The sequence below is a fragment of the Cyprinus carpio genome, chromosome A24 (genome assembly GCF_018340385.1).
Source record: "Cyprinus carpio isolate SPL01 chromosome A24, ASM1834038v1, whole genome shotgun sequence".
Lineage (NCBI taxonomy): Eukaryota > Metazoa > Chordata > Actinopteri > Cypriniformes > Cyprinidae > Cyprinus > Cyprinus carpio.
In genome coordinates, this window is record NC_056595.1 from 24,915,754 (window position 1) to 24,943,207 (window position 27,454).

At 41.6% G+C, this 27,454-nt stretch overlaps 1 protein-coding gene across 1 annotated transcript in view; it reads right to left on the reverse strand.

Moving 5' to 3' along the window:
* Positions 1 to 26,956, reverse strand: part of LOC109107729 (E3 ubiquitin/ISG15 ligase TRIM25-like) — a 44,419-nt gene extending 17,463 nt beyond the window's left edge. Inside the window, exons 1-2 of the mRNA XM_042714928.1 lie at positions 26,009 to 26,956; positions 25,756 to 25,851 (exon numbers count right to left, since the gene is read on the reverse strand). Coding sequence (XP_042570862.1) covers positions 25,756 to 25,851; positions 26,009 to 26,578 — 666 coding nt within the window. The 5' untranslated portion in view covers positions 26,579 to 26,956. The remainder of the gene's footprint in view (positions 1 to 25,755; positions 25,852 to 26,008) is intronic.
* Positions 26,957 to 27,454: the final 498 nt, after the last annotated feature.

Genomic DNA, 27,454 nt, shown 5'->3' on the forward strand with positions numbered 1-27,454 from the left:
ATCATTTTATTTATAATAATAAGACACTGCATGATTTGAATGAGGTGGCTAATGAATTTAATTCTTTTTTTGTAAATATGGGGCCAAATCTGGCAGATAGTATCAAGATACATGACATGTCATTACAAAGAGGGGGGAGAGGAGATAGCAGAGTACTGCAGTCAATGTTTTTAGGGGTTGTTAGTGAATCAGAAATTATTTCTATTGTTTCTAAGTCAAAGAGTAAGACTTCCATTGACTGTGATGGAATAGATATGATTATATTAAAAAAGACAATTGACTGTTGGTCAAACCCCTTTGTTATATTTGTAATCTTTCCTTTGGAAGTGGTATTTTTCCAGATAGAATGAAGAGGGCAAAAGTTATTCCACTATTTAAAGCAGGAAATAAGCAAAGCTTCGATAACTATAGACCGGTTTCATTACTTTCACAATTTTCAAAGGTACTGGAAAAACTTTTTGTTTATAAGTTGGAAAGTTTTTTAGAAAAGCATGACCTGCTGAGTGAAAGCCAGTATGGCTTTAGGCAAAAAAGGTCCACAGCGACTGCCTTAATGAATATTGTTGAAGAAATAACAACAGCAACAGATTCTCAGTAGGAGTGTTTATTGATTTGAAAAAGGCATTTGATACTTTGAATCATGATATTTTACTTTCTAAATTAAGTTGGTATGGAATGAGAGGAATGGCCCTTAATTGGTTGAGAAGTTATCTGCATAACAGGAAACAATATGTACAGTTAACTGATGTCAAATCTGAACTTATGGAAATTAAAAGGGGGATACCACAGGGTTCTATTTTGGGACCTAAACTTTTTCTTTTATATATTAACGATATTTGTGATGTTTCCAAATTATTACAGTTTGTTTTATTTGCAGATGATACTAATTTCTTCAGTTCTGGAAATAATATACAGAAATTAGTAGAATCTATTGAATATGAAATGACAAAACTGAAGAAATGGTTTGATGTAAATAAGTTGTCATTGAATTTAAAAAAGACAAAATTTATGGTCTTTGGAAATAGGAAAATAAATGAATCTGTTGCCTTATCCATAGATGGAGTTGATATTGAGAGAGTGTTTGAGTTTCGTTTTTCTTGGTGTAATTATGGATGATAAGTTATCATGGAAAACCTCACATAGCACACATTAAAAGAAAAATCTGCCAAAACATTTTTTGTTTTAAACAATGTGAAGGAGGTATTAAATAAGGAAACAATGAAAATACTTTATAGTTCACTCATCGTACCATATTTTATTTATTGCATAGAATCAGATATCAGATAAATATAAAACCTTTATCTATTCTACAGAAGAGAGCCATAAGAATTATTCATAAAGTTAACTATCGAGAACATACAAGTAAATTATTTGCGAAATCCAGAATATTAAAGTTAGAAGATTTGGTTAAGTTTCAAACACTAATAATTTTGTTTAAAGCAAGACATAAAATTTTACCAGAGAAAATACAACACCTTTATCAGTTAGAAAAAGAGTTTAGTAGGAGAAGGTATAATTTTAAACATCAATTTGCACGATAAAACAAATAAAACAAATGTGCCCTTCAGTTATGGGAGTAAAATTGTGGAACTCCTTGCATGATAATCTTAAAAGTTGTAGTAATATTGGTCAGTTTAAGTATAAGTATAAACAGAGTATATTCAGTCAGTATTAAAATGGTGAGGTCTATGTTGTTTTTGGTTTTTGCTTGGTTTTGTTTTTGCTCTATATATATTGGGTCTAGTAATATTGGTCAGTATGTATGTATTGGATTACTTGTTGTTTTGTTGTTTGGGCATTGCCTGATTTATTATACTGCATGTTTGATACACTGATGATACTTTATTATCATCAGTGTCTCAGTACAGATGACCAGATATCCTGTGCCTATCATCATTTACATCATCAGTTATAAAACTCTTCTTTCTCCTTCTACAGGAAGAACATGAACACACTCAGTTTTTCTGCTTGTTTTCTTACTGACTTAAATTGTAGGAAGTCGTTCCTGGTTCTGGGAACAATGTTGGTGAATATGACTGTGGAAATTAACAGACATGAACAGTGTGATTCTCATGATCCTGCATCCATTCCTAAGACATTTCTAATGTTTGACCCTACAGAGCACAAAACCAGTCATACTGTAAGTGTCAATTTTTCAAAATTGAAATTTATACATCATCTGAAAGCTGAATAAATAATCTTTCCATTGATGTATGGTTTGTTAGGAGGACAATATTTGGCTGAGATACAATTATTTGAAAATCTGGAATCTGAGGGTGCAAAAAATCTAAATATTGAGAAAATCACCTTTAAAGTTGTCCAAATGAAGTTCTTAGCAATGCATATTACTAATCAAAAATTAAGTTTTAACATATTTATGGTAGGAAATTTACAAAATATGTTCATGGAACATGATCTTTACTTAATATCCTAATGATTTTTGGCATTAAAGAGAAATCGATAATTTTGACCCATACAATCTATTTTTGGCTATTGCTACAAATATACCCCAGCGACTTAAGACTGCTTTTGTGCTGCAGGGTCACATACGATGTTTTCCATGATATGAGATGATGATGGACTGGTTTCTGAGATCAGATGAATCTGCAGGACTTTACCTCTGTCTGAGATTTTCTTGAGCTGCTCTTTGCAGAAATCCTCCAGTTTGTCTCTCAGCTGATGGACAGATTCTCTCAGAGCATCAGAAGAGACAAGAGAACTGAAGGGATCTTCATTTACGTCTGTAGATTCAGAAGGTGCTGAGAAAGACTGGAAATTCTACAGAAAACAGAAATCAAAACTCATCAGCTCCACACGGGGACACCGCTTATACAAGTGATATAAAGAGAAAGAAAAGTTCTGACATGAGATGCATTTGAGTGATGGACAGGGTAATAATATTTAATATTTCCAAGTAATCTCTCCCAATCATTCATTCACGACCTAAACATCTATTTGGTTGTTAAGTGGTGACGTAAGAAGCGCTGTTTCCGGGTCCAAGCCTCAACTCGCTTCATTTGAATACTACATCAGCAGCCGTTTATTAGCACTGGTTATTCATATTAAACATTTAAGCTAAACGTTTTCAAACTTATGGAGTTCACTGATTTCACCATGATGTAATAAATGAGAAGGAAAAATAGGTAAAAAGTTGAAACAGTATTGGAGTTTTGAACTGTTGGTGGTGCTAGTGGTGTTTGGCAGCTGAATATATCTTCTAGAAGAAAGAACTCAGAGAAATGATTCCTAAGAGATTTCCAGAGCTGAAAGCCATTTGTAAGCAGCATCTCTTTCAAAACATGATCAGATAAGAGTCTGACTGATGATTATATAAGACTCATGAAATGTTTCTCTGTGAGTCTCTGTCACAGCAGGATCTGCTCAAGTCCACTATGATCCTGTTATTGTAGATCTGTGTTACCTGCAGGAACTGGATGTGATCCTGTGTGTGTGAAAGCTGCTCCAGCTCAGCGTCTCTCCTCCTCAGATCATTGATCTCCTGCTCCAGTCACTCCAGTCGTCCTTCAGCTCGACTCACTGCAGTCTTTTCCTGATCTCTGATCAGTCGTATCAGCTCAGAGATCCTCTCACTGTCCTCCACTGCTGTCTGTGCAGAGCGCTGTTAGGACACACAGTGATTCAGCTTCAGTGAGTCTGAACTGAGAGGGAGACAAACTTCTCTTCTTCTCCAGACTCACCTTATGAGACTCCACAGTCTCTCTCAGCTGCTGGAGATCTTTCTCTCTCTGCTGGATTCTCTGCTGGAGCGTCTTCTGCGTCTCCTTCAGCTGCTTCTGCAGGACAAATGGATGACAGTAAATATTACAGAAAACTACTGGCACTAAATCATCATGTGAACAGATGAATCAAGTAAAAGTGGAACTAATTGCATTAGTTATTTTATGGGAAGTAATCCATTCCTCAACTTTTTGTAGCCCGGGCTGTGCTTGCTTATTTATATTTTAATAACAATAACCCCAAAGAAGAGTTATCAGTCAATAAATTCTGGACTGTTCTGTGTCGTGTTTTGCCCCTGTTTCTGTTCCTGTTTTTCCTTATTTGGTCATGTTCCTGTCCTCGTTTAGTTTATGATTCCTGACACCTGTGTTTAGTAAATATCCCTTGTATTTAAGTTCCTGTTTGTTTAGTCTTCCTTTGTCAGTTCTACTCATTGGATGTTGTAAAATTCCCGTCATTCCAATGATTAAAGACTGTTTATTTACTCCCAGTCTTCTCGTTTTGCGCTCCTGCCAACACAGATCGTGACAGAATACAGTTACCTCCGTGTGTTTTTTTTTTCTCTCAGTCTTTTTGTTTCCGTAGTGTTTCCCGTTGTGTCTATGGATCCCTTCTTTTGCCCCGAATTCCTCCTACTCCTGCTGGAACAGGGTGAGTGCTTGCTCGAGGACCATACCAGACTCTTTCTGGCCCTTGCCGAACTTACCAGCTACCCGGACGACACATGCTCTGCGTGTTCTATGACGCTAGCCTGAACACTGTGTGCAGAGCACCGTCGTCTGAAGATGGTCCTCGTGGAGTGGACTCGGCGAGAAATGGATCGCGGTGTGGAGCATCAGCCCGAGCCCAATGCTGAACGAGAGCCAGAGCCTGCCACGATCAATAAGCCATCGCTAGAGAGAGCGACAGAACTGAGGAACGCCGCGGAGCCGGAGGCTGTGACATCAGTCCAGGTGCGAGAGCCGGCTACAGAGCCCACCACGAGGGAGAAATCCACGGATGGTGTGAGCACGTAGAGGAGCTCCTCCCCCTGCACTGCAGCTGAGGGTGAGCTGAGAATGGCACGGCGAAAGTGCCAAAATGAAGAGGAGAGGGCTCCAGTCCCCAAATCCAGTCCAGAGTGCCCTCCAGTGCCCACTACTAGAAGGCGCCCTTCCAGTGCCCGCTCCTTCAGAGCACCATCCTGTGCCCGTGTTCAGCCTAGGGGAGGGCTCCCAATCCAGAGTTTAACCATGAATGGAGGATCAGAAATGCCCACCCTCCTACACGCTCTCGCCTCCTCCTCCTCCTCCACTATCATCTGGAAGCCCCTCAGCTCACCCTCAGCCCACCATGTATGCGGTTCGAGCTCCATGGGACTGCCATCCTCCAGGGCACCATGGCTGGCGTTTCCCTTGACTCCGCCTCCAGCCTCTAAGCCCTGGACTCTGGCTCCACCACGGTCTGCCGGATCCACATCTTCGCGTCGGTTGCCGGTGCCATCTGCTCCGCCTAGGACTTCCAGATTCTCCGCGTCGCCTTGGCTCATCAGCTCTCCGTCCTCGCCTTGGGCACCTCCACCACCTGCTCTGCCGCAATTGGTTGGCCCCCAGGAGTCGGCGGCCATTCCTCCTCCATGGCTCCTCCCTCCGTCGGCTTCACTGTGGGTCGACATTATGGCTGTGGCCTGGGTCCAGCTGGGCTCCTCCCTCTCCAACCACATCCCGACCCCACACCTTACTCTGTCTGCCGGCCCCCCTCCCAGGTGTCCATCCTCCTCTGGAACCTCCCCCTTAGTTCACCAACCCCCCCCGTTGTTCTACAGTGCGAGGACGCACCTTCCGGGTGGGAGGCGATATGTTGGGATTCTGGACTGTTCTGTGTCATGTTTTGCCCCTGTTTCTGTTCCTGTTTTTCCTTATTTGGTCATGTTCCTGTCCTCGTTTAGTTTATGATTCCTGACACCTGTGTTTAGTAAATATCCCTTGTATTTGAGTTCCTGTTTGTTCAGTCTTTCTTTGTTGGTTCTGCTTGTTGGATGTTGTGAAATTCCCGTCATACCAATGGATTAAAGACTGTTTATTTACTCCCTGTCTCCTTGTTCCGTGCTTTTCCCAACACAGATTGTGACATTTGCGTTACTTATTTGAAAGAAAAGCTCAGATATTTCGTAGTAAATTTTAAAAGTAATGTGTTACATTACTAGTTACTTGAGAAAAGTAATTTGAATACTTGTTCACATTACTTGTAATGCGTTACCCCCGCCACTGAATATAAGCACATATGAAATGGGCACATATGAAAATTTTTAGCAATATTTCATTAGAGTCATGATTTAAATACCTGTTTCTCTGTCCTCTGTGCTGCAGCTAATACAGTGCCGTGGTTTTTATGTTCATCCATCGTACATAGCATACATATGCATTTCTGGTCAGTGCGACAGAAAACCTCAAGAATCTTCTCATGTTTCTGGCAGATCATCTCCTGCAGTCGTCCAGTGGCTTCTGTCAAATTGTGTCTCTTCCCTTTAAAGAAACTCTCATGCTGCTCGAGGTGATTCTGACAGTAAGAGTTCAGACACATCAGACAGGACTTGATGGCTTTGTATTGTCTTCCAGTACAGACGTCACACTGCACATCTCCAGCTCCAGCGTAACAGTCAGCAGGAAGTTTGGTCTTCTTCAGCTTCTCCACCAATTCAGCCAACATGGTGTTTTTCCGTAAAGCAGGCTTGAAGGTCTCTCTGCACTGAGGGCAGCTGTAGACTCTCATCTGTTCTTCCTGATACCAGCAACCTTCAATACAGCTCTTGCAATAACTGTGTCCACACTGGATGGTCACTGGATCCTTCAGGAGATCCAGACACACTGGACACATTAACTCATCCTGAGAAATTCTGGCTTCCGTCATTTTACTGCATGAATACAGAGACACAACACACAACAGCTCAACTACACTTTAGTTTCTCTTTCCCTGAACTCATGTGATTCCTGTTTCCTGGTTCTGTGTTTGAGTCACGTGTGTAAAACAGGCGTGTCTGCGAGTCTGTAAATCATGAAATGTCTACTAGATGTCAGTCTCAGACAAACACTCAAAGAATACAAGTTACAGAGAAGCAATAGCTTTAAAAACTGCAGAAATACTGCATCCTGATTATTACACTTGTACTGCAGGACTGAAAACTTTGTCCAGACTTATAGTTCCTTCATGTTCTCATTGATGGATCTGTTTTCTAAAAGGAATATGGGTTCAATCTTCAGCTGACTGGCAGGAGCCGCTACTGATGAGTCACGTGACCTGCCATCATCCACTGATAGGCAATTCTGGGTAGATTGTAAAAACCATATTGTACTCCATTACTGATTACAGATTACATGATGAAGACTGTAGTTAGTAACATATTCTAGGTTACTAATTTTAGATAATGTATTCTCACTGCTTTTTAGATTGCTTATAATCAAACTTGTTTTATACTTATCATTAAATATACCATATTGATATAAAAAAGCATTATAAAATGCATTAAACATTACATTACGAAAACAACAATGAAATTACACACCCAAAGCCTTACAGGTTTGAAAATATTTTCGTCCAGACTTCCAGAATAAAAAGTTCACAAGTTTGCACTTACATATATTCGGATTGAGAAAATAGTAATCATCTTTGGCGTGCTGTCCTGAGAGAGGGCTCTGAGTCCGGAATATAACTCAAACCCAGAGAACCCCCCAATCCCTGTAGTCTGGGATGAGAATAGTTAAGAGTGAGGAGATGGGGTGGAGGAGGGATGCAGGAAAGTGGAACAGAGGTGAGTTGGCTGTATATATGTAGGCTACATATCGTGCTAGTTACAGTAAGTTGATTATCTAGACGAGCTCCACCTGTGTTGAATTGATTGATTATCTGAACGTGCTCCTCCCGAACCTTGTTAATAAAACATCAATTCAGTTCAATTCAATTCAGGTTTATTTGTATAGTGCTTTTTACGATACAAATCATTGCAAAGCAACTTTACAGAAGATTAAGTTTCTACAATATTTAGTTGTAGCTTATCAGTGATGACTGTCAGTTTATGTGCATACAGCAGAAATGTTTGGAAAAATCAATAAAAGACATAAAAAATGGCTGGCTTTAAAGGGATACTCCACCCCAAAATTAAAATTTTGTCATTAATCACTTACCCCCATTTCGTTCCAAACCCATAAAAGCTCTGTTCGTCTTTGGAACACAATTTAAGATATTTTGGATGAAACCGGGAGGCTTTTGACTGTCCCATAGACTGCCAAGTAGTGACAGAAGTTCTGACAGAAGCTCAGCTGCAGTATTAATGTCATGAAGAGAAAAGAAGAGACTCTATAACATCTACTGTTACTGATTTATCTTGCAGCTCAAAGCATTATGGGTAGAATCTTTCGTCAGTCTATTCTGATTCTAACAAAGTTTCACTGATGATCCAGAAACCCAAAACCCAGGATACAGCGGCTGAGTGAATGTGGTCTGGACTGTGTGGATGAGGCTCATTGTGTCAGAGACGCTGTAGAAGGACAGAGTTCCTGCACTGTGATCCACAAACACTCCTATTCTACTGCTGATGGACTTTACTGGGAGATCAGTCACTATCTTATTGTGTGTGAATGAGTAACTCGGGGGTGTGCAGTCTAAACTCCAGGACTGATCATTATATCCAAACTTACACTCATGACCCCGTCCCTTCCTGCTTATGCTCTTATATGACACTGATATACGCACTCCATATTCACCTCCACTCCACTCAATCTCCCAGTAACAGCGTCCACACACACTCTCTCTACACAACACCTGACGAAACGTATCAAATCTGTCTGGATGATCAGGATATGGCTGCTCTGTTTTACTAACAGTAATCACTCTGTTGCTCTCAGACAGATGGAAGCGTTTAAATGCTGTGTTTGGATCCAGAGTGAGCCGACGGGAATCTGATGGAGATAAAACACATTAGAATCAGGAATTATGAATCTGTTTGATCTTTTCATGTAGCTGAACTCTTCATGTTCAGTGTATCATCAGTGTCTCAGTACAGATGACCAGATATCAGTGCAAATCATCATTTGCATCATCAGTTATAAAACTCTTATTTGTCCTTTTACAGGAAGAACATGAACACACTCCCCTTACCAAAAAGTAGTATACTTCAAGTTTATTTTATTAAGTATACTTAAGTAAAGTTCAAGTATATTTTGACTTTTTGTAAGTATAAGTCAAGTATACTTAATTGTCATTATAAGTATATATCTTAGAAGTCATAAAGCAAATTCCTGAGAAGTACATAAAAAGTAAACTAAAAGTATACTTTCCTATTTTTAGTTTAAAATAAGTATACTAATAGCACACTTGAATAAACTTCTTTTTCATAAGGGTCAGTGAGTTTTTCTGCTTGTTTTCTTACTGACTTACATTGTAGGAAGTCGTTCCTGGTTCTGGGAACAATGTTGGTGAACGTGACTGTGGAAATCAACAGACATGAACAGTGTGAATCTCATGATCCTGCATCCATTCCTAAAACATTTCTAATATGATGTTCTACATGATATGAGATGATGATGGACTGGTTTAGGGGGGCAGATGAATCTCCAGGACTTTACCTCTGTTTGAGATCTTCTTGAGCTCCTCTTTGCAGAAATCCTCCAGTTTGTCTCTCAGATGATGGACAGATTCTCTCAGACCATCAGAAGAGACGAGAGAACTGAAGGGATCTTCATTTATGTCTGTAGATTCAGGAGGTGCTGAGAGACTGGAAACTCTACAGGAACAGAAATCAAACTCATGAGCTCCACACTTCACCCAATAACCTGCAGGAACATCAGATTGGTGCAGCTCTTGTTGACTTGACTGATCATTAGTAACTAACTTCAATCCAGCACTTTCACAGCATCAGCTTCGTTCTTTTCATATTCATTATATCACATTAGAGCTACAGATTCTAGTATTTGCCCCCTACACTGTCTTGTGAACTTTCTAGAATATAGTTTTGAATGGAAAAAACATCTGCTAAGAACATAAATGTCCATCTAACAGCTCAAGCACATCAGTGGAGTCTCATTGTAGGGTTGAGTAGATTTGCTTAAAAAGGCAGCTCAAAGTCTACAATTAATTAGACTGACCATTATTTATAACTTTAGAGCAGATAGTGACACTGAAAATACACATACTTGACTCTGTATATAAGCAATCAGTCTTATAAAGATTTCTGACAAAAATGCAAGGAGCTACAAATAATGCAGTTTTTTAATTTTGCATAAAATTGTACAATCACAGAATCAAGAAATTCTGGAGTGACTGAATAATGCTTCAGCGCATTGATACCAAACAGAACCCGACCGTGTCTTAAAGGCATAATTCACCCAAAAATTAACATTTTCTTTTAATTTACTCACCCTCAGGCCATCCAACATGTAGGTAATTTTTCTTTCTTCCATAGATCAGTAAAGAAGATTTTTAGCTGAAACTGTGGTCCTTTGTGATTCATAAAATGCAAGTTAGCGACTTCCCATCTTTGAGAATTAAAAAAAAGCATATCAAGGAACACAAAATGAATACCTGTGAACTCATTCCGCGCTCCAGTTCCTCCAACAGTCACTGAACTTAGAAAACAGTTAAACCGAAGACCGATAAGCCGCTGATATGTGCATGCGTGGACTGAACACTTGAATGTAGGGAAGAGATTAATTTTTTATGGTTTCTCATTGTTCATGTAAAAAGGTGAGACTAGGTTTTTCACTTTATAAGCTCTAGACATAAGACATCCATGTTTCACATCAATATTGGGTACTTTAATATACATAATGTCACTGCGTGATTATGTAAATGAACTACTAAAGAGAACCGGTTCATTGTAATGAACTGTCTGAGAGAATTGGATTTCCATGTTGCCTGAGTGTCTAGATTACCAATAATAATGTTAAATTTCTTGTCCAGACAGATCGTTATGCTTCATAAGATCTCAATATATTATCAGGAGCCATGGGTATTAATTTTGTGTTTTCTGATTTGCTTTATTTTTATTCTCAAAAACGTGCAGTCGCTGACTTCCATTATACCGTATCTGTCACAATCTCTAGCTGGAGTGCCCAAGAGCTCCTTTAGAGGGCACTCCATCCCTTACCTTCACATTCTTACCCCGGACCCTGGATATTCACCTTCTCACCCAATCCCTACTCCGTTGTCACATCGCCCCGTAACAGAAGACTCAACACCATGCCTGGATACAGTGTCTTTTCAAGTGTTTTCCAGACCAATCATAGACCCAGCAATCAGGTTAGTTTGCCTCCGTCAGGGATGGCATTCCTTTGAGGACCACATTCAAGACTTTCTGGACATTGCATATCTCTCTGATCTCCTGGATTTTCTTTGTCTGTCATGGACTTAATGAACGATTGAAGTCATTCATCATTCATGATGGTCTTCGAGGGTCGCTTTGTCAGTTTCTGGATTATGCCCTGCTGTTGTGTGGTTCCTCCTTCATTGTCGGGCTTTTGATGAGGATTTTTATAATAATTTTTTTTTTTTTTTTTTGGGTGACGGCCTCTGCTGCAAAACCTTCCATGTCTGTGGTGTCTGCTTCAGCTTCTCTCTGGGCAGTGGCGCCCACTTCTGAACTCTCAACCAGTCCTGTCAAGACCAAGTAAGCACTCTCTGCTTGCCCTGTTATGGCCAAAGATGCCATCTCTGAAATGTCTGTCTGTCCTGTTACAGCCACAGAGGCCGTTGTTAACCTCTCTGTGCTCTCTCTTCCAGTCTCGCCTGATCCGCTGTGGTGGTTTCCTGCACCATAAGCTCCACTGAAATGGTCCTCAGCACCATCAGCTCCACTGTGGGGATCTTCAGTCCCATCTGCCTCAGTTGTGGTGGTCCTCAACACTGCCCTCGTTCTCTTCAGCTCCACCCTTTTAGTCTTCAGCTTCACCTCCTCTGTCCTGGTGGTCTTCGGCTCTGCCCTGTCTTCCTGCTCTTCAGGATTCACCCTGGCTCCCTGCTCCACTGGCTCTGCCTCAGTCTCCAGATCCTCCAATTCCACAGGGACCTGGGCCTCCCCCTGTTCCGCTCCGCCTCACTCCTGGAGTTGTATGACGCTTTGGGAAGCATCTAGAAGCTGCTCATTAAGGGGGCGGGGGGTGCTCTGTCATCTCCAGCTGGATTGCCCATCAGCTCCTCTAGAGGGCACTTCATCCCTTACCTTCACCTTCTCACCCCAGAGTCCATTACCCAGAAACCCCAGCCTAGGAACTGATTACAGACTCACCTGTTTCCTATTAGGAGGACTACTTAAGTTGCACTCTCACACATTGCTGACAATACCTTTGCTGTTAAGAGACATTTCTAATCATTTCCTTGTTTCCTTGCCTTTGTGTTTTTGTCTTTGGATTGTTCCCTGGTTTGTGATTGTTGGCTGCCCACTCTGACCAATACCTGTTATTTGGATTACTCTTTTGTTTTGCCCTGGGACATAGTTGTTTGCTGGTGTTTGACCCTACCTGTTTCAACTACGCTCTTTATTAAAGCTTGCACCGCTTTTGTCAGTTTCTGGATTATGCCCCTGCTGTTGTGTGGTTCCTCCTTCACTGTCGGGCTTTTGATGAGGATTTTTATAATAATTTTTTTTTTTTTTTTTTTTTTTGGTGACGGCCATCTGCTGCAAAAACCTTCCATGTCTGTGTGTTCTGTTTCAGCTTCTCTCTGGGCAGTGGCGCCCACCCCACTTCTGAACTCTCAACCAGTCCTGTCAAGACCAAGTAAGCACTCTCTGCTTGCCCTGTTATGGCCAAAGATGCCATCTCTGAAATGTCTGTCTGTCCTGTTACAGCCACAGAGGCCGTTGTTAACCTCTCTGTGCTCTCTATTCCAGTCTCGCCTGATCCACCGTGGTGGTTTCCTGCACCCATAAGCTCCACTGAAATGGTCCTCAGCACCATCAGCTCCACTGTGGGGATCTTCAGTCCCATCTGCTCAGTTGTGGTGGTCCTCAACACTGCCCTCGTTCTCTTCAGCTCCACCCTTTTAGTCTTCAGCTTCACCTCCTCTGTCCTGGTGGTCTTCGGCTCTGCCCTGTCTTCCTGCTCTTCAGGATTCACCCTGGCTCCCTGCTCCACTGGCTCTGCCTCAGTCTCCAGATCCTCCAATTCCATAGGGACCTGGGCCTCCCCCTGTTCTGCTCCGCCTCACTCCTGGAGTTGTATGACGCTTTGGGGAGCATCTGGAAGCTGCTCATTAAGGGGGCGGGGGGTGCTCTGTCATCTCCAGCTGGATTGCCCATCAGCTCCTCTAGAGGGCACTTCATCCACCTTTTCACCCCAGACTCCATTTCCCAGAAACCCCAGCAAACCAACCCAATAAACACACAACAACACACCTGTTTCCCATTAGGAGGACTACTTAAGTTGCACTCTCACACATTGCTGAGTCTTGTTTTGCTGTTAAGAGACATTTCTAAACATTTCCTTGTTTCCTTGCCTTTGTGTTTTTGTCTTTGGATTGTTCCCTGGTTTGTGATTGTTTGCTGCTTGCTCTGACCAATGCCTGTTATTTGGATTACTCTTTTGTTTTGCCCTGGGACATAGTTGTTTGCTGTTGTTTGACCCTGCCTGTTTCAACTACGCACTTTATTAAAGCTTGCACTTGGATCCCTTACTCCATTGTCATGCCGCCCAATCACTAAGGAACACAGTTTCAGTAAAAAACAAATTATTTGCGAAACCTTGAATTTTGTCTGAAATCCTTGTTGGACTGATTGCTAATATACAGCTTTAAAGATATATACTTTGAAGATCACCTGATTCATTTTTTAAAAAGTTGAAAAGTTAGTGAAGTTTTGAACTGTTGGTGGCACTAGTGATGTTTGACAGCTTAATATATCTTCCAGAAGAGAGAGTTGATAGAAATGAGAAAGAGAGGTGAAAGCCATTTGTAAGCAGCGTCTCTTTCAAAAGAAGTTGATTATAAAACAACACAATCACAGCAATGTTTCTCTGTGAGTCTCTGTCACAGCAGGATCTGCTCAACTCCACTCTGACCCTGTTCTTCTAGATCTGTGTTACCTGCAGGAACTGGATGTGATCCTGTGTGTGTGAAAGCTGCTCCAGCTCAGCGTCTCTCCTCCTCAGATCATTGATCTCCTGCTCCATTTGCTTCATTCGTCCTTCAGCTCGACTCACTGCAGTCTTTTCCTGATCTCTGATATCAGGAATCAGGAGCCGTACCAGCTCAGAGCAGCGTCTCTCAGTAGAGCGGATGAGCTCAGTAAAGATCCTCTCACTGTCCTCCAGTGCTGTCTGTGCAGAGCGCTGTTAGGACACACAGAGATTCAGCTTCAGTGAGTCTGAACTGAGACAGAGACAAACTTCTCTTCTTCTCCAGACTCACCTTATGAGACTCCACAGTCTCTCTCAGCTGCTGAAGATCTTTCTCTTTCTGCTGGGACGTCTTCTGCATCTTCTTCAGCTGCTTCTGCAGGACAGATGGATGACATTAAATATTACAGAAAACTATATTGGCTCTAAATCATCATGTGAATAGATGAATCCAGTAAAAGTGGAACTGATAACCCAAAGTCCAGAAAGGATGATTGATTGTTTACCACCATTGTACATGAATGAAAATGAAGATTAAAGCTTGTTTTACACTACAAGTGTAAGCACTAGTTTTAAATACCTGTTTCTCTGTCCTCTGGGCTGCGGCTGATACAGTGTTGTGGTTTTTATGCTCGTATTTTGTACACAGCTCACAAATGCATTGCTGGTCAGTAATACAATACATTTCCAGATGTTTCTCATGTTTCTGGCAGATCATCTCCTGCAGTCGTCCAGTGGCATCAATCACTTTGTGTGGTTTACGTGAATGAAATTCTTCATGATGGTTAAAATGAGTTTGACAGTAAGATTCCTCACACATCAGACATGACTTGACGGCTTTGTATTTTCTTCCAGTACAGACGTCACACTGCACATCTCCAGCTCCAGCGTCACAGTCAGCAGAAAGTTTGGTCTTCTTCAGTTTCTCCACCAGTTCAGCCAGCATGGTGTTTCTAGCTAAAGCAGGTCTTGGACTGAAGGTCTGTCTGCACTGAGGGCAGCTGTAGACTCTCGTCTGATCCTCTCGATCCCAGCGGTCTGTAATACAGTTCTCACAGTAACTGTGTCCACACTGGATGGTCACTGGATCCTTCACGAGATCCTGACACACTGTACACGAGAGCTCATCCTGAGAAAATCTGGCATCAGCCATTTTACGGCATGAATACAGAGACACAACACACAACAGCTCAACTACACTTTCACTTTCTTTTTCCCTTAAGTCATGTGTTTCCTGTTTCCTGGTAGTTTAAAAAATGCACTACAATCATTATATCTGCAGTGTTTGTTTTCTTCACTGGTTTGCACTATATCTGTCATGTGCCTTGTGCTGCTTTACTTATCTTTACTTACCCCCCCCCCCCCCCCCCCCCCCCCCTCCCCCCTCCACCCCCCCTAGTCTTTTTACCCCCCACCCCTTACCCCCCCCCCCCCCAAACCCCCCCCCCCCAACCCCCCCCCCCCCCCCCCCCCACCCCCCACCCCCATAAGAGCACCCTAAAGGGGGAATTCTCCCCCATTTTCCAAAATTAAATTCAGGCCAACATGTCTGCCACTTTTCTTCTGACTAACTGAGAGAAAAAAAGCATTGCAATAAATCACGCTACCAATGGTGATTAAATCTAACGATCGCTTAGCTCATATCACATCAAACCATGCAAATTATTATTATTATTATACTTTGTTCTCAAATTGTTAATGTTAATAACATCAGCATTGCGTGACAACGTGTATATAGTGTGTATTAGCGTTACTTGTAGAATTCAATTTCTGTACAGTCTAATCTCTAATTGTCATACCATTCGAGTTTCACATAAATAAATTGTTCTTTTAACCCAAAAAGCTAATTTATGTTCCTTACAACTGGTTCTCTTTGATCTTGTGTAATCCCGTGTATCTGGGATGCACATTTAAAACTGGAATATAACGGTGGCATGCTTGTATTTCCCACGAAAACCTACCAGTAGCACTCAAATTAGAAAACATTATTACAAGCTTACAGTTGTGAATTGGGCTAAAAAGGTCAGGAGATAGTTTGATTTTATTTTGGATCATTTTTAACCAAAGAAAGTTACGGACTGCAGATTTAAAATAAAGTGTAACCAAAAGTAACTATGAGCATTTTAAAATGTAATATTCTCTAATTACAAGTACTTAATTTTTGGAATTCAAATTAATAATAAACAGCCAATCACCACCAATACTTAAACTTAAACTCAAATTCAAGACCAACAAGTGAGGCAACTACTGAACACACACACACACACACACACACACACACACACACAAAAAGGCATGACAATAAAATCAGTGACTTATGACACCGGAAGACAGAAAAACACAAAACACTGAAAAGTGTAGGAGAAACATAAGATGAATAATGAAAATGATTTATTGACTGTGATCATTTGAATCGGTAGGTAATTTTGATAGTAATAATAAAAATAACTGATGTGACTCTACATTAAAAACTAAATGACTGATTTCAGTCAACACATACAGAGCATGAGAAAAGCATAGAAACACATTGTTACTCAGCAGGACTCACACACACACTGATCTTACTGTCTATATGAGGATTTGATACACACATTTATTCTGATTCATGTCATTTTAATGACAGAAGTTCAGCTGCAGTATTAATGTCATGAAGAGAAAAGAAGAGACTCTATAACATCTCACTGTTACTTATTTATCTTGCAGCTCAAAGCATTATGGGTAGAACCTCTCGTCAATCTATTCTGATTCATCAGCACAGTTTCACTGATGATCCTTTATAAACACCAAATCCAGGATAGAGCGGCTGAGTGAATGTGGTCTGGATTGTGTGGATGAGGCTCATTGTGTCAGAGACACTGTAGAAGGACAGAGTTCCTGCACTGTGATCCACAAACACTCCTATTCTCCTGACATCATCATCATCATCATCGTCATCATCATCATCATCATCATCATCAAACACTCCTGTTCTCCTGACATCATCATCATCAAAACACTCATCATCATAATCAAACAACACCATCATCCTATCATCAAAAAACATCATCAAACACTCCTATTTTCCTGACATCATCATCATCATCAAACACTCCTATTCTCCTGACATCATCATCATCAAACACTTCTATTCTCCTGCTGATGGACTTTACAGGGAGATCAGTCCATATGTTATTGTGTTTGAAAGAGTATGTGGAGGGAGTGCTGTACAAACTCCAGGACTGACCATTAGATCCAAACAAACCTTTATTACCCAATCCCTTCCTGCTGATGCTCTTATATGACACTGATGTGAACACACGTCCACTCCACTCCAGCTCCCAGTAACAGCGTCCATATACACACTCTTTACACAACACCTGAGAATGACTATCAAATCTGTCTGGATGATCAGGATACGACTGGAGTCTGTTGGTGTCAGTAATCACTCTGTTGTTCTCAGACAGACGGAGGTGTTTATTCACTGTGTTCAGATCCAGAGTGAGCTGACGGGAATCTGATGGAGATAAAACATATCAGAATCAGGAATTATGAATCTGTTTGATCTTTTCATGTAGCTGAACTCTTCATGTTCAGTGTATCATCAGTGTCTCAGTACAGATGACCAGATATCAGTGCAAATCATCATTTACATCATCAGTTATAAAACTCTTCTTTCATCTTCTGCTGGAAGAAAATGAACACATTCAGTGAGTTTTTTCTGCTTGTTTTCTTACTGACTTACATTGTAGGAAGTAGTTCCTGGTTCTAGGAACAATGTTGGTGACTGTGACTGTAGAAATCAACAGACATGAACAGTGTGATTCTCATGATTCTGCATCTGTTCCTAAGACATTTCTAATATGATGATCTCCATGATATGAGATGATGATGGACTGGTTTCTGAGAGCAGGTGAATCTCCAGGACTTTACCTCTGTCTGAGATCTTCTTGAGCTGCTCTTTGCAGAAATCCTCCAGTTTGTCTCTCAGCTGATGGACAGATTTTCTCAGACCATCAGACGTGACGACAAAACTAAACTCAACATAAATTATGTCTGTAGATTCGGGAGGTGCTGAGAAAGACTGGAAACTCTACAGAAAACAAATCAAGTCAAGTCAAGTCTGCTTTATTGTCAATTCTTCCATTCTTCCACACGTACAGATCATACATACAGAGAATTTAAATGGCATTACTCTCAGACCTTTGGTGCATACAGATAACATTAACAGTAGAACTTTAAATACAGATAAAATATAAAATACAACTATGCAAATATACAAATAGGTCATGTAAAAAGAAAGATAAGTAAAGCAGCACAAGGCACATGACAGATATAGTGCAAACCAGTGAAGAAAACAAACAGTGCAGATATAATGATTGTAGTGCAAAGAGCTTATTCAATCTGATTAAAGTGTCAAAAATCTCAGAGAGCAGTTCTTCATTTAGATTGACAGAAGAGGTAGTTGAATGAGGTCAGTTAAATGCTGAATGAGGTAGTGAGAAGACCAATGCTGCACAAAGTGTCTGGTGCAGGTCTCTGTGTATTGGGAGCTGGTGGGGGGGGATGGGGCTGAGGTTCAGAGTTCAGTGGTGCATGGGGACAAAGAGGGGAGGGGGGCATGGTCTGGAGGGAGTTCAGCTTCCTGACAGCCTGATGAATGAAGCTGTCCTTCAGTCTGCTGGTCCTGGCCTGGAGACTCCGCAGTCTCCTCCCTGATGTCAGCAGACTAAAGAAGCTGTGTGATTGGTGAGTGGGATCATCTGCAATGCAGAGGGATTTACGGGTGAGGCAGGTTCCATAAATGTCCTGGAGGGAGGGGAGGGAGACACCAACGATCTTCTCAGCTACCCACACTATTTGTTGAAGGGTCTTCCGGCAGGACGCGTTGCAGGCGCCATATCACACAGTGATACAGCTAGTCAAGATGCTCTTTATAAAGATGTACAAAAACACTGCGACTCACAAGACAAAAAACACGAAAACACCATGCTGACGGGAGAGAGAGAAGCTGCTGCGTGTGGACGCGCCGCCATCTTCAGCTTCACACTTCACTTAATAACCTGCAGGAACATCAGATTTGTGCAGCTCTTCTTGACTTGACTGATCATTATTAACTCAGCTCAATCCAGCACTTTCACAGCATCAGCTTCATTACTTTCATATTCATTATATCACATTAGAGTTACAGATTCTAGTATTTGCCCCTTACACTATATTTGAGCTTTCCAGAAAATAGTTTGGATGATAAAACATCTGCTAAGAACATAAATGTCCATCTAACAGCATAAATGGAGTCTCATTGTAGGGTTGAGTAGATTTGCTCAAAAAGGCAGCTCAAAGGTTATGGTTAGATTAACCAATATTTATAATTTCAGAACGGTTAGAGAAACTAAAACTTTACAAACATGAGGCTGTATATTAGCAATCAGTCTCATCGGGATTCTTAAGACAAAAATGCAAGGTGCTGCAAAATAATGCAGTGTTTGATGTCTCATAAAATTTGTGACTGAACAATGAACATTGAAAACAATCAAAACCTGACCATTTCTTAAAGGCATAGTTCACCCAAAAATATCTGTTAATTAACTCAGCCTCAGGCCATCCAAGATGTAGGTGTACCTGTAATCCAGTGCCTTAGGCAAACAGTCTGGAGTGATGTCTGGCTTATAAACAAATCATTCTTTTGAACTGGTTCTTTTTGGTGAACTAGTTGAACCAGATCGGATTGAACCGTCTGAAACAGTCCGTGTCTCGAGCAGCACAGATCTACAAGTTCCTCAATCAAAACTAACTTTCGGACGCCTGCCAGTCACTCCGATTCAAAATTAGCCAAAATAACATTGTATCTGATCCTATGATGGTTGAACTCATTCATATCAAAATTTCCACCAACACTCACCGAACTGATAAAAAAATTCAACAACCAACCAATACAAAGAAGAGACAAAGATACAAAAATTTAATGGTTTCACATTGTTCATGTAAAAAGGTGTTTTTTATGGTTACCATTGTTCATTAAAAAGGTTTGCTTCTGATTTAAGATGATGGTTTCAGTGATTATGTAGTTTATTTAGTGAAATTGACCAAGTTATAAAATTAGACATCTAAAACATCCCTGAAGCGTTAGGTTTATATTCTAATTGTGCTAAAAGGTGATTGCTGATTATTAAGATGAAAGTTTATTCAATGTCCTTTTAAGGTATCGCTTTGGATATAAAAAGCGCACTACTGTGTTTGCAGATAACGCCGCTGTTTTTTGCGCAAACCGTCGTTTAGGCTATTGCCTGATTTCACTGGGTTACTTGCAGTTAAGTTCGTCTCCTGCAAGCTATTGCGAGTTTGACATTCCTCTCAAGATGCACATTAGATAGTTGGCTTTGCTCTGGTGTCGTTAATGTTTGGTCGTAGTAGCGTTTGATGATACACAGGCTTCGGAGTTTTCTCGGCAGAGGATGTGAAACATTGGCGGAGTTCCGAGTGCTTTCCAGTGTTGCCAGGTTTTTTCAAAACCGCAATTGCTACTCAAAACTAGCCCAATCGCGTTTCGAGAAGGAAAAACAGATGCCCTTACGAAAAAAAAAAAAAAAAAAAAAAAAAAAAAATTCACATTCCAGGCGCTGCTATGAAATAGCACATTATTGGGGTCGCTTCAACTCGTGGGACATGTAAAAAGCAACCCGCAGCAAACAGTGTTACCAATATCCCAATTTCTCAGAAAAATCGAGGACATGGCAACGCCGGTGCATTCCGAGCTGTCGCGTCGGGCGCGGCGCTGCTTGTGTCTCTATCAACAAAATATTTCATCTGTACTCTCACGTGAACCTGCACGCATGTAAATCTCTCTGGGCCTGCTGACGGTCTCTTTCGGCATCTCGCTTCATCAGCCTACATCTTATAAGTATCATTTGGTTTTATGCGCTTGGGCATACATTTTATTCTCTGCAAGGTGATTTGCTCAACCGTTTAAGATAAAGCGTTTGGTGTTGTGCGTGATGGTTTATCTAGCAAACTTGCGCTGCATGATCAAGATGTGTAACTCTAAAACTAATAAACATTCAATGTTCGGAACAACTCTTCTTAAGGCATTTAAGGCTTGTTATTAAAGGCTTACAATCTTTTTAGCCTCCTACTGATAAAGATCGTTGCTCGCATTAGTTCCTTCTGAAAAAGGGGCTAGTTTTGTCACACCTTAAGTATTTTTGTCTTAATCATATGCTTTTGTCTTTGTTTATTCAGGCATGTTTCATCTGCATCTATCGACATAATTCTGAAGTGCCTCGTATAAGAAATGGGGGTCACTCGTCGGGTTCATGATGGTTATATGGAGTCATCAAGCTTTGTGGAATTCCATGGCTGCAGATGCAGAGAACTTTGGCTCTCACCTCATCTTTACGCAGGTCACTATCTGGGACTGGCGCTATTATGAAGCAGGCTCTATCAAGCTGAGTATATGGTCATCTTTCATCCTGAGTTCCTAGGTAAGGAGTCGCTCATCTCTTTAAAGTCCACGTGAATGGAGGTCGTGCTGCGACTTTATTCTCTGTGGTGATGATTTCTGCAGAAACGGAATATTGAATAGAGGGCCTGTTTTTTGTCAACGTTCTAGTCTGTACTGTCTTTCACTTATCACTAATGGGCTGAGGGGTGTGTTTAAGGCATAATTCTGCCCATGCTGACTTCATTAGAGAAGAATCAATTCCACAGGAAGTAAATGTTTTCATTATCGAGTAGGTCTTTTCTTTTTCAAGCGAAACGTTCAGATCATTTACATCAATACAGGCCTTTCTTTGTTTGCTCTTTCAGACGCGATCGCATTATGAAGCCGGGCTGCTATCAAGCTGATGTATATGGTCATCTTTCACTGCGTTCTAGGTATTCAGTCTTTAAAGTCCAAGTGAACTGAGGTTGCTGGTGAGTATGTCCAGCTGAAACGGAATCTAGATGGGCATGGTTTTTGGGATGCCATTATCACAAAACTAATGTGGAGGGTGTGTAAATATTCGTGCCGTCAAACTGATTCACTGATTTTCACAGTGGAAGGAAATGTTCCGATTGTTTGTTAAGGATTACAAAGAAGATATTTCTTTATAAACTTGCACAATCATTTACATCTAATACTAGCCACTGTGTGATAGTTAAAGTCAATTTGCTTTCACGCAGACCTTTAAGTTATTCGAGGCTGCCTTACACTGCTGCGCCTGCACCTTACACAGACTGCTGAGGCATTTTTGATAAACTCTGCTATGATGGTCATCAGGGACGGTGTCCATTACAGTATGAAGGTTCTGGCCTATTGTGGGCCTCCACATGTCACAACGACTTTGCTTAAAATTGAGTATCTCTTTTATGGTCATGCTGTCTGGGTCTCATTTTCTATTTTTTTTGGGGGGGGGAGGATAGGTTGCTTGCAAGTTTCTGGCAGTTAGGTGGAGTTTTATCAAGAGTGACGCAGGAGTCTAGCCTAAAGAATTGTATCTGTGTATATGCTCTTATGTCTGCTAGAACCCTAATTCTACTCTTTATCAATTAAACCTAATCACCTTCTCAGTGAGGTGGTTTAGAATTCCTGTAATTTGCCTTCAGGCTGCTATGTTCATGATCCTCCTCATTGGATGTCCGTCAAGATCAGACTTTATTCACGTAATGCTCAAGGTACAGTATAGGTACAGCAAACTACTGGCGGTGACTACTTCTCACATGCTCCCCATGTCCAGTTTATCATGATTTTTCACACACAATGGTCTATCTATCGTTGTCATCTACACAAGGCTTTCACATCACATAGCTTAAAGAAAAAAGTACATTGCCCATCAACGTAATGTAATGCGTGTGTTTAAGGTAAATTAAGCAAATACTGGTGGTGGTGGTGTTACACCTATTCTTCATTTTACTCTCTTCCACAGCTCTCGCAGGCTTCCGTCATGGCCTTAGCAGCTATACTCTCTACGGCCTCTTGTAGCGTGTCTTTCACGGCCTATCGGGGCCTTTGTCGCTGCGGCTGGTTCAGTTCAATGTAGTCACGTTTAGAACTGCGGTCCTGTCACTCTGCTCTCTGTACTGGTCACTAATGCTGTTGTCAACTCGGAGAGTAACAAACATCAGATATGAAGCTACTCCAACTGGGAATATGGTCATATAACACCCTCCGCATTGGAATTCCCACATTAGACCTGAAATACTAAACATCTTAGGGATATCAAAGCTGGTCTCAGGTAAGCTATATGCAAATAATGGTGGTGGTTACAAGTCCTCTTCATATTACTACTCTCCAACAACCTCTGATTACTGTGGTTAACTTGTTTCTTTCTTTTGTGGCCCGTCTTTCATCGTAGCCTTCCCCTCCTTCTGTTACCCATCTCGATGTTGTTTCCCCCCGTGCTTAACAGGGCCTCTCCTCTCTGGACATACTGCCTTTCACCCTCACTTCATTTGAGGTCCAATTTGGACTCCTCCCCTCGTCGGGCTGCTAGGCCTGTGTTCTCTCTAAATTCTTTTTGTGGCATCCGTTCCCCTGTGGCCCGCCGGGCCGTTCCCACTGTCCGCCTATCGTGCCTGTACTGTCCGCCTATCGTGGCTGTCTCTCCGCTCTCCTCTGCTCACTGTCCGGCCTATCTGGCCTGCCTCTCTGCTCACTGTCCGGCCTATCGTGGCTGCCTCCCTGGCCTCACTGTCCGAGGCCTATCGTATCATCCTGCCTCACTGCTACTAAACCTTAAGGTTATGAGAAGCTGTCATCAAGGTAATCTGACTGCGGCCTTATATTACTCCCAACGCCTGATTACTGTGGCTTACTGTTCTTTCTTTGTGGCCCGTCTTTCGTAGGCCTCCACCTAGTTACCAATCTCGTGGTGTTCCCACCGTGGTCTACGTTACATGGCCTTCCTCTCTGTGCATACTGCATTTCACACTATTCTACCGGGGACCCTCTTGGGCTTTATCACTATGGTCAATTTGGACATCCTCCTCTGCGGGGCGAGCTAGGCCTTTCTCTCGCGGCCTTCGTTGGCTTTCTTTTTGGGCCCGACCGGGGAGGTCCCACTGTGGGCCGGGGGCCGTTCCCCCCCCCCCCACTGTGGCCCGCCGGGGCCGTTCCCACTGTCTATCGTGGCGTCTCTCTGCCTCACTGTCCGGCCATCGTGGACTGTCTCTTGACCTCACTGTCGGACATATCCCTGTCTCTCGGCAGCACTTGTTCCGGCCTATCGTGCCTGCCTCTCTGCCTCACTGCCGGCCTATCGTGGCCTGCCTCTCTCCTCACTGTCCGGCCTATCGTGGCTCTCTCCAAAGGCTCACTGTGGTCTATCTTCTTGCCATTATAAGCTAACACTTTAGCTATAATCTGATGTTGTATTTTTATGTCTGGCTAATTATCTCAAATTTATCTCTTTCGTTCATGTTCCAGGATCCTCTACTAAAAATACTTCATCTGGTGCGTATACATTATTTCTTCTTTCTTTCTTTTGGGGTAGGCTCCGCCCTGCTTCGTCTTCGCGGCAGGATTAGCTGTATCTACAAACTTCAGATCCACGCTACGGATGGGGCTACGCCAAAATTTTTTTTTTTGATGTGTTGTGTTGTAAATAAATACTTCAGTCTTATTCTCTACCTCCCTGAGTCTTTTCTGGTAGAATGTAAGCGGTACGTTCTACTAGGAAGACTAAATGTCACGTTCACATTTACAATAAGGTCTAGCCAATCGGCTTTCAACACGAGGATATAAAAAGCGCACTAACTCACCATCCTAATTTTGTGTTTGCAGATAACGCCGCTGTCATTTTCCCTCCATCCTCCTCCCCACCCACCACCAGGTTGGCCCTGTCCATTGCGGGGGGTAGGCTCCGCCCTGCCTTCGTCTTCGGCACGATTAGCTGGTATCTACAAACTTCAGATCCACGCTACGGATGGGGCCTACGCCAAAATAATTTTTTTTTTTGAAAGAACTGGATTTCCATGAAGAACTAGACTTCCATATACCCTGAATAATCGGTTAGAACTGGATTTCCATGTTGCCTGAGGCTTTGGTTTACCGGTAATAATGTTGTAAATAATGTTCAGTTTCTTGTACAGACAGATTGTTTAGCTTCATAAGACCTCAGTATATCGTTAGGAGCCACGGGTATTAATTTTGTGTTTCCTTATTTGCTTTATTTTTATTCTCAAAAACAGTCAGCTGCTGACTTGCATTATCAAAGGAACACAGTTTCAGCAAAAAATCTTTACTGTTCTACTAAAGAAAACTACATATTGGATGGCCTGAGGATGAGTAAATTAAGAACAAACAGCAAATTTTCATTTTTTGGCTGAACTATCCCTTTAAGGTACAATCAAGTAAACACTGGCATTTTTGTCTGAAGTCATTGTGGGAGTGATTGCTAATATATCATGATCAAATTCATCATGCAGGCAAATAAAAATTAATTTTATCAGCTTTGAAGATCACCTGATCCAACTTTTAAAAAGTTGAAATGTTAGTGAAATTTTGAACTGTTGGTGGCGCTAGTGGTGTTTGACAGCTGAATATATGTTCCAGAATAAAGAGCTCAGAGAAATGATTCATAAGAGATTTCCAGAGCTGAAAGGCTCAAGATGATGATCATAATAATGCATAATAACATAACATGATATAATAATACTCTCGCTCAAGTCCACTATGATCCTGTTCTTGTAGATCTGTGTTACCTGCAGGAACTGGATGTGATCCTGTGTGTGTGAAAGCTGCTCCAGCTCAGCGTCTCTCCTCCTCAGATCATTGATCTCCTGCTTCATTCGCTCCAGTCGTCCTTCAGCTCGACTCACTGCAGTCTTTTCCTGATCTCTGATCAGTCGTATCAGCTCAGAGATCCTCTCACTGTCCTCCAGTGCTGTCTGTGCAGAGCGCTGTTAGGACACACAGAGATTCAGCTTCAGTGAGTCTGAACTGAGACAGAGACAAACTTCTCTTCTTCTCCAGACTCACCTTATGAGACTCCACAGTCTCTCTCAGCTGCTGAAGATCTTTCTCTCTCTGCTGGATTCTCTGCTGGAACGTCTTCTGTGTCTTCTTCAGCTGCTCCTGCAGGACAAATAGATGATAGTGAATCTCACAGAAAACTACTGGCAATAAATCATCATAAGTGTTTCTCCATCATTAATCTGTGGCTCTATACAGAAAACAGTCTGACTATTGGATAACTACACTGAGTATTAGCTTGATCGCTAGTTTTAAATACCTGTTTCTCTGTCCTCTGTGCTGCAGCTGATACAGTGTTGTGGTTTTTGTGGTCATCCATGCACAGCACACATATACATTTCTGATCAGTGCGACAGAAAACCTCAAGGAGCTTCTCATGTTTCTGGCAGATCATCTCCTGCAGTCTTCCAGTGGCATCAGTCAAATTGTGTCTCTTTCCTTTAAAGAAACTCTCATGTTGTTCGAGGTGATTCTGACAGTAAGAGTTCGGACACATCAGACAGGACTTGACGGCTTTATATTTTCTTCCAGTACAGATGTCACACTGCACATCTCCAGCTCCAGCGTAACAGTCAGCAGGACGTTTCCTCTTCTTCAGTTTCTCCACCAGTTCAACCAGCATGGTGTTTCTAGCTAAAGCAGGTCTTGGACTGAAGGTCTGTCTGCACTGAGGGCAGCTGTAGACTCTCATCTGATCCTCCTGATCCCAGCAATCTGTAATACAGTTCTCACAGTAACTGTGTCCACACTGGATGGTCACTGGATACTTCAGGAGATCCAGACACACTGGACACATGAACTCAAACTGAGAAAATCTGGCTTCTTCCATTTTACTGCATGAATACAGAGACACAACACACAACACACAACAGCTCAACTACACTTCAGTTTCTCTTTCCTTTAAGTCATGTGATTCTTGTTTCCTGTGTCTGTGTTTGAGTGATGTGTAAAACATTTGCGTTTGTGAGTCTGTACATCTTGAAATGTCTACTAGATGTCAGTTTCAGACAAACACTCAAAAAGTACAAGCTGCAAAGAAGCAGGACAACAGCCTTAAAAACATGACCAGCCACCATCCACTGTTAGACAGTGCTGGGTAGATTACTAACAAATTGTAATCTTGTTACTGATTACAGATTATATGATAAAAACTGTAGTTAGTAATGTACTGTAGTTTAAGTTACTCATTTTACTTATTCTGACTGCTTTTTAGATTTTTTTTAGATTGCTTTTTTTTTTAAAATCAAACTTGTTTTAAACTTAGCATTAAACGTACCATATTGATATAAATTATCAACATTTTCAAATGCATTAAACATTACATTACATTACACCAGGGTTTGTTCAACTGGGCTTAATGTAAGAACTGCAGTGGGTTTGTAAGTTGATAAAAAGTTAATAATCATAAAACTTTTCCGTAACTCCCTCTTTGTGCCATCAGAGGGTTTCATCACCGGAGTTTTGATAATTCTCCCCGCACTACATTTCCCATAAGCCCCATGCCTGGTACTGATCACCTCTGACACCTGAACCTCATTAACTCAGCTATTTATAGCAGGCCCACGCTCAGGCTCTTTGCGAAGTCTTATTTCTTTTATTTTTTTTGGACTACCTATTGTTATTACCCTGCCTGCCTTCGTTACCGATATTTTGCTGCCTGTCGCTTGGACTGTTTACCTCATATTGGATTATCGTTGTTCTTTGA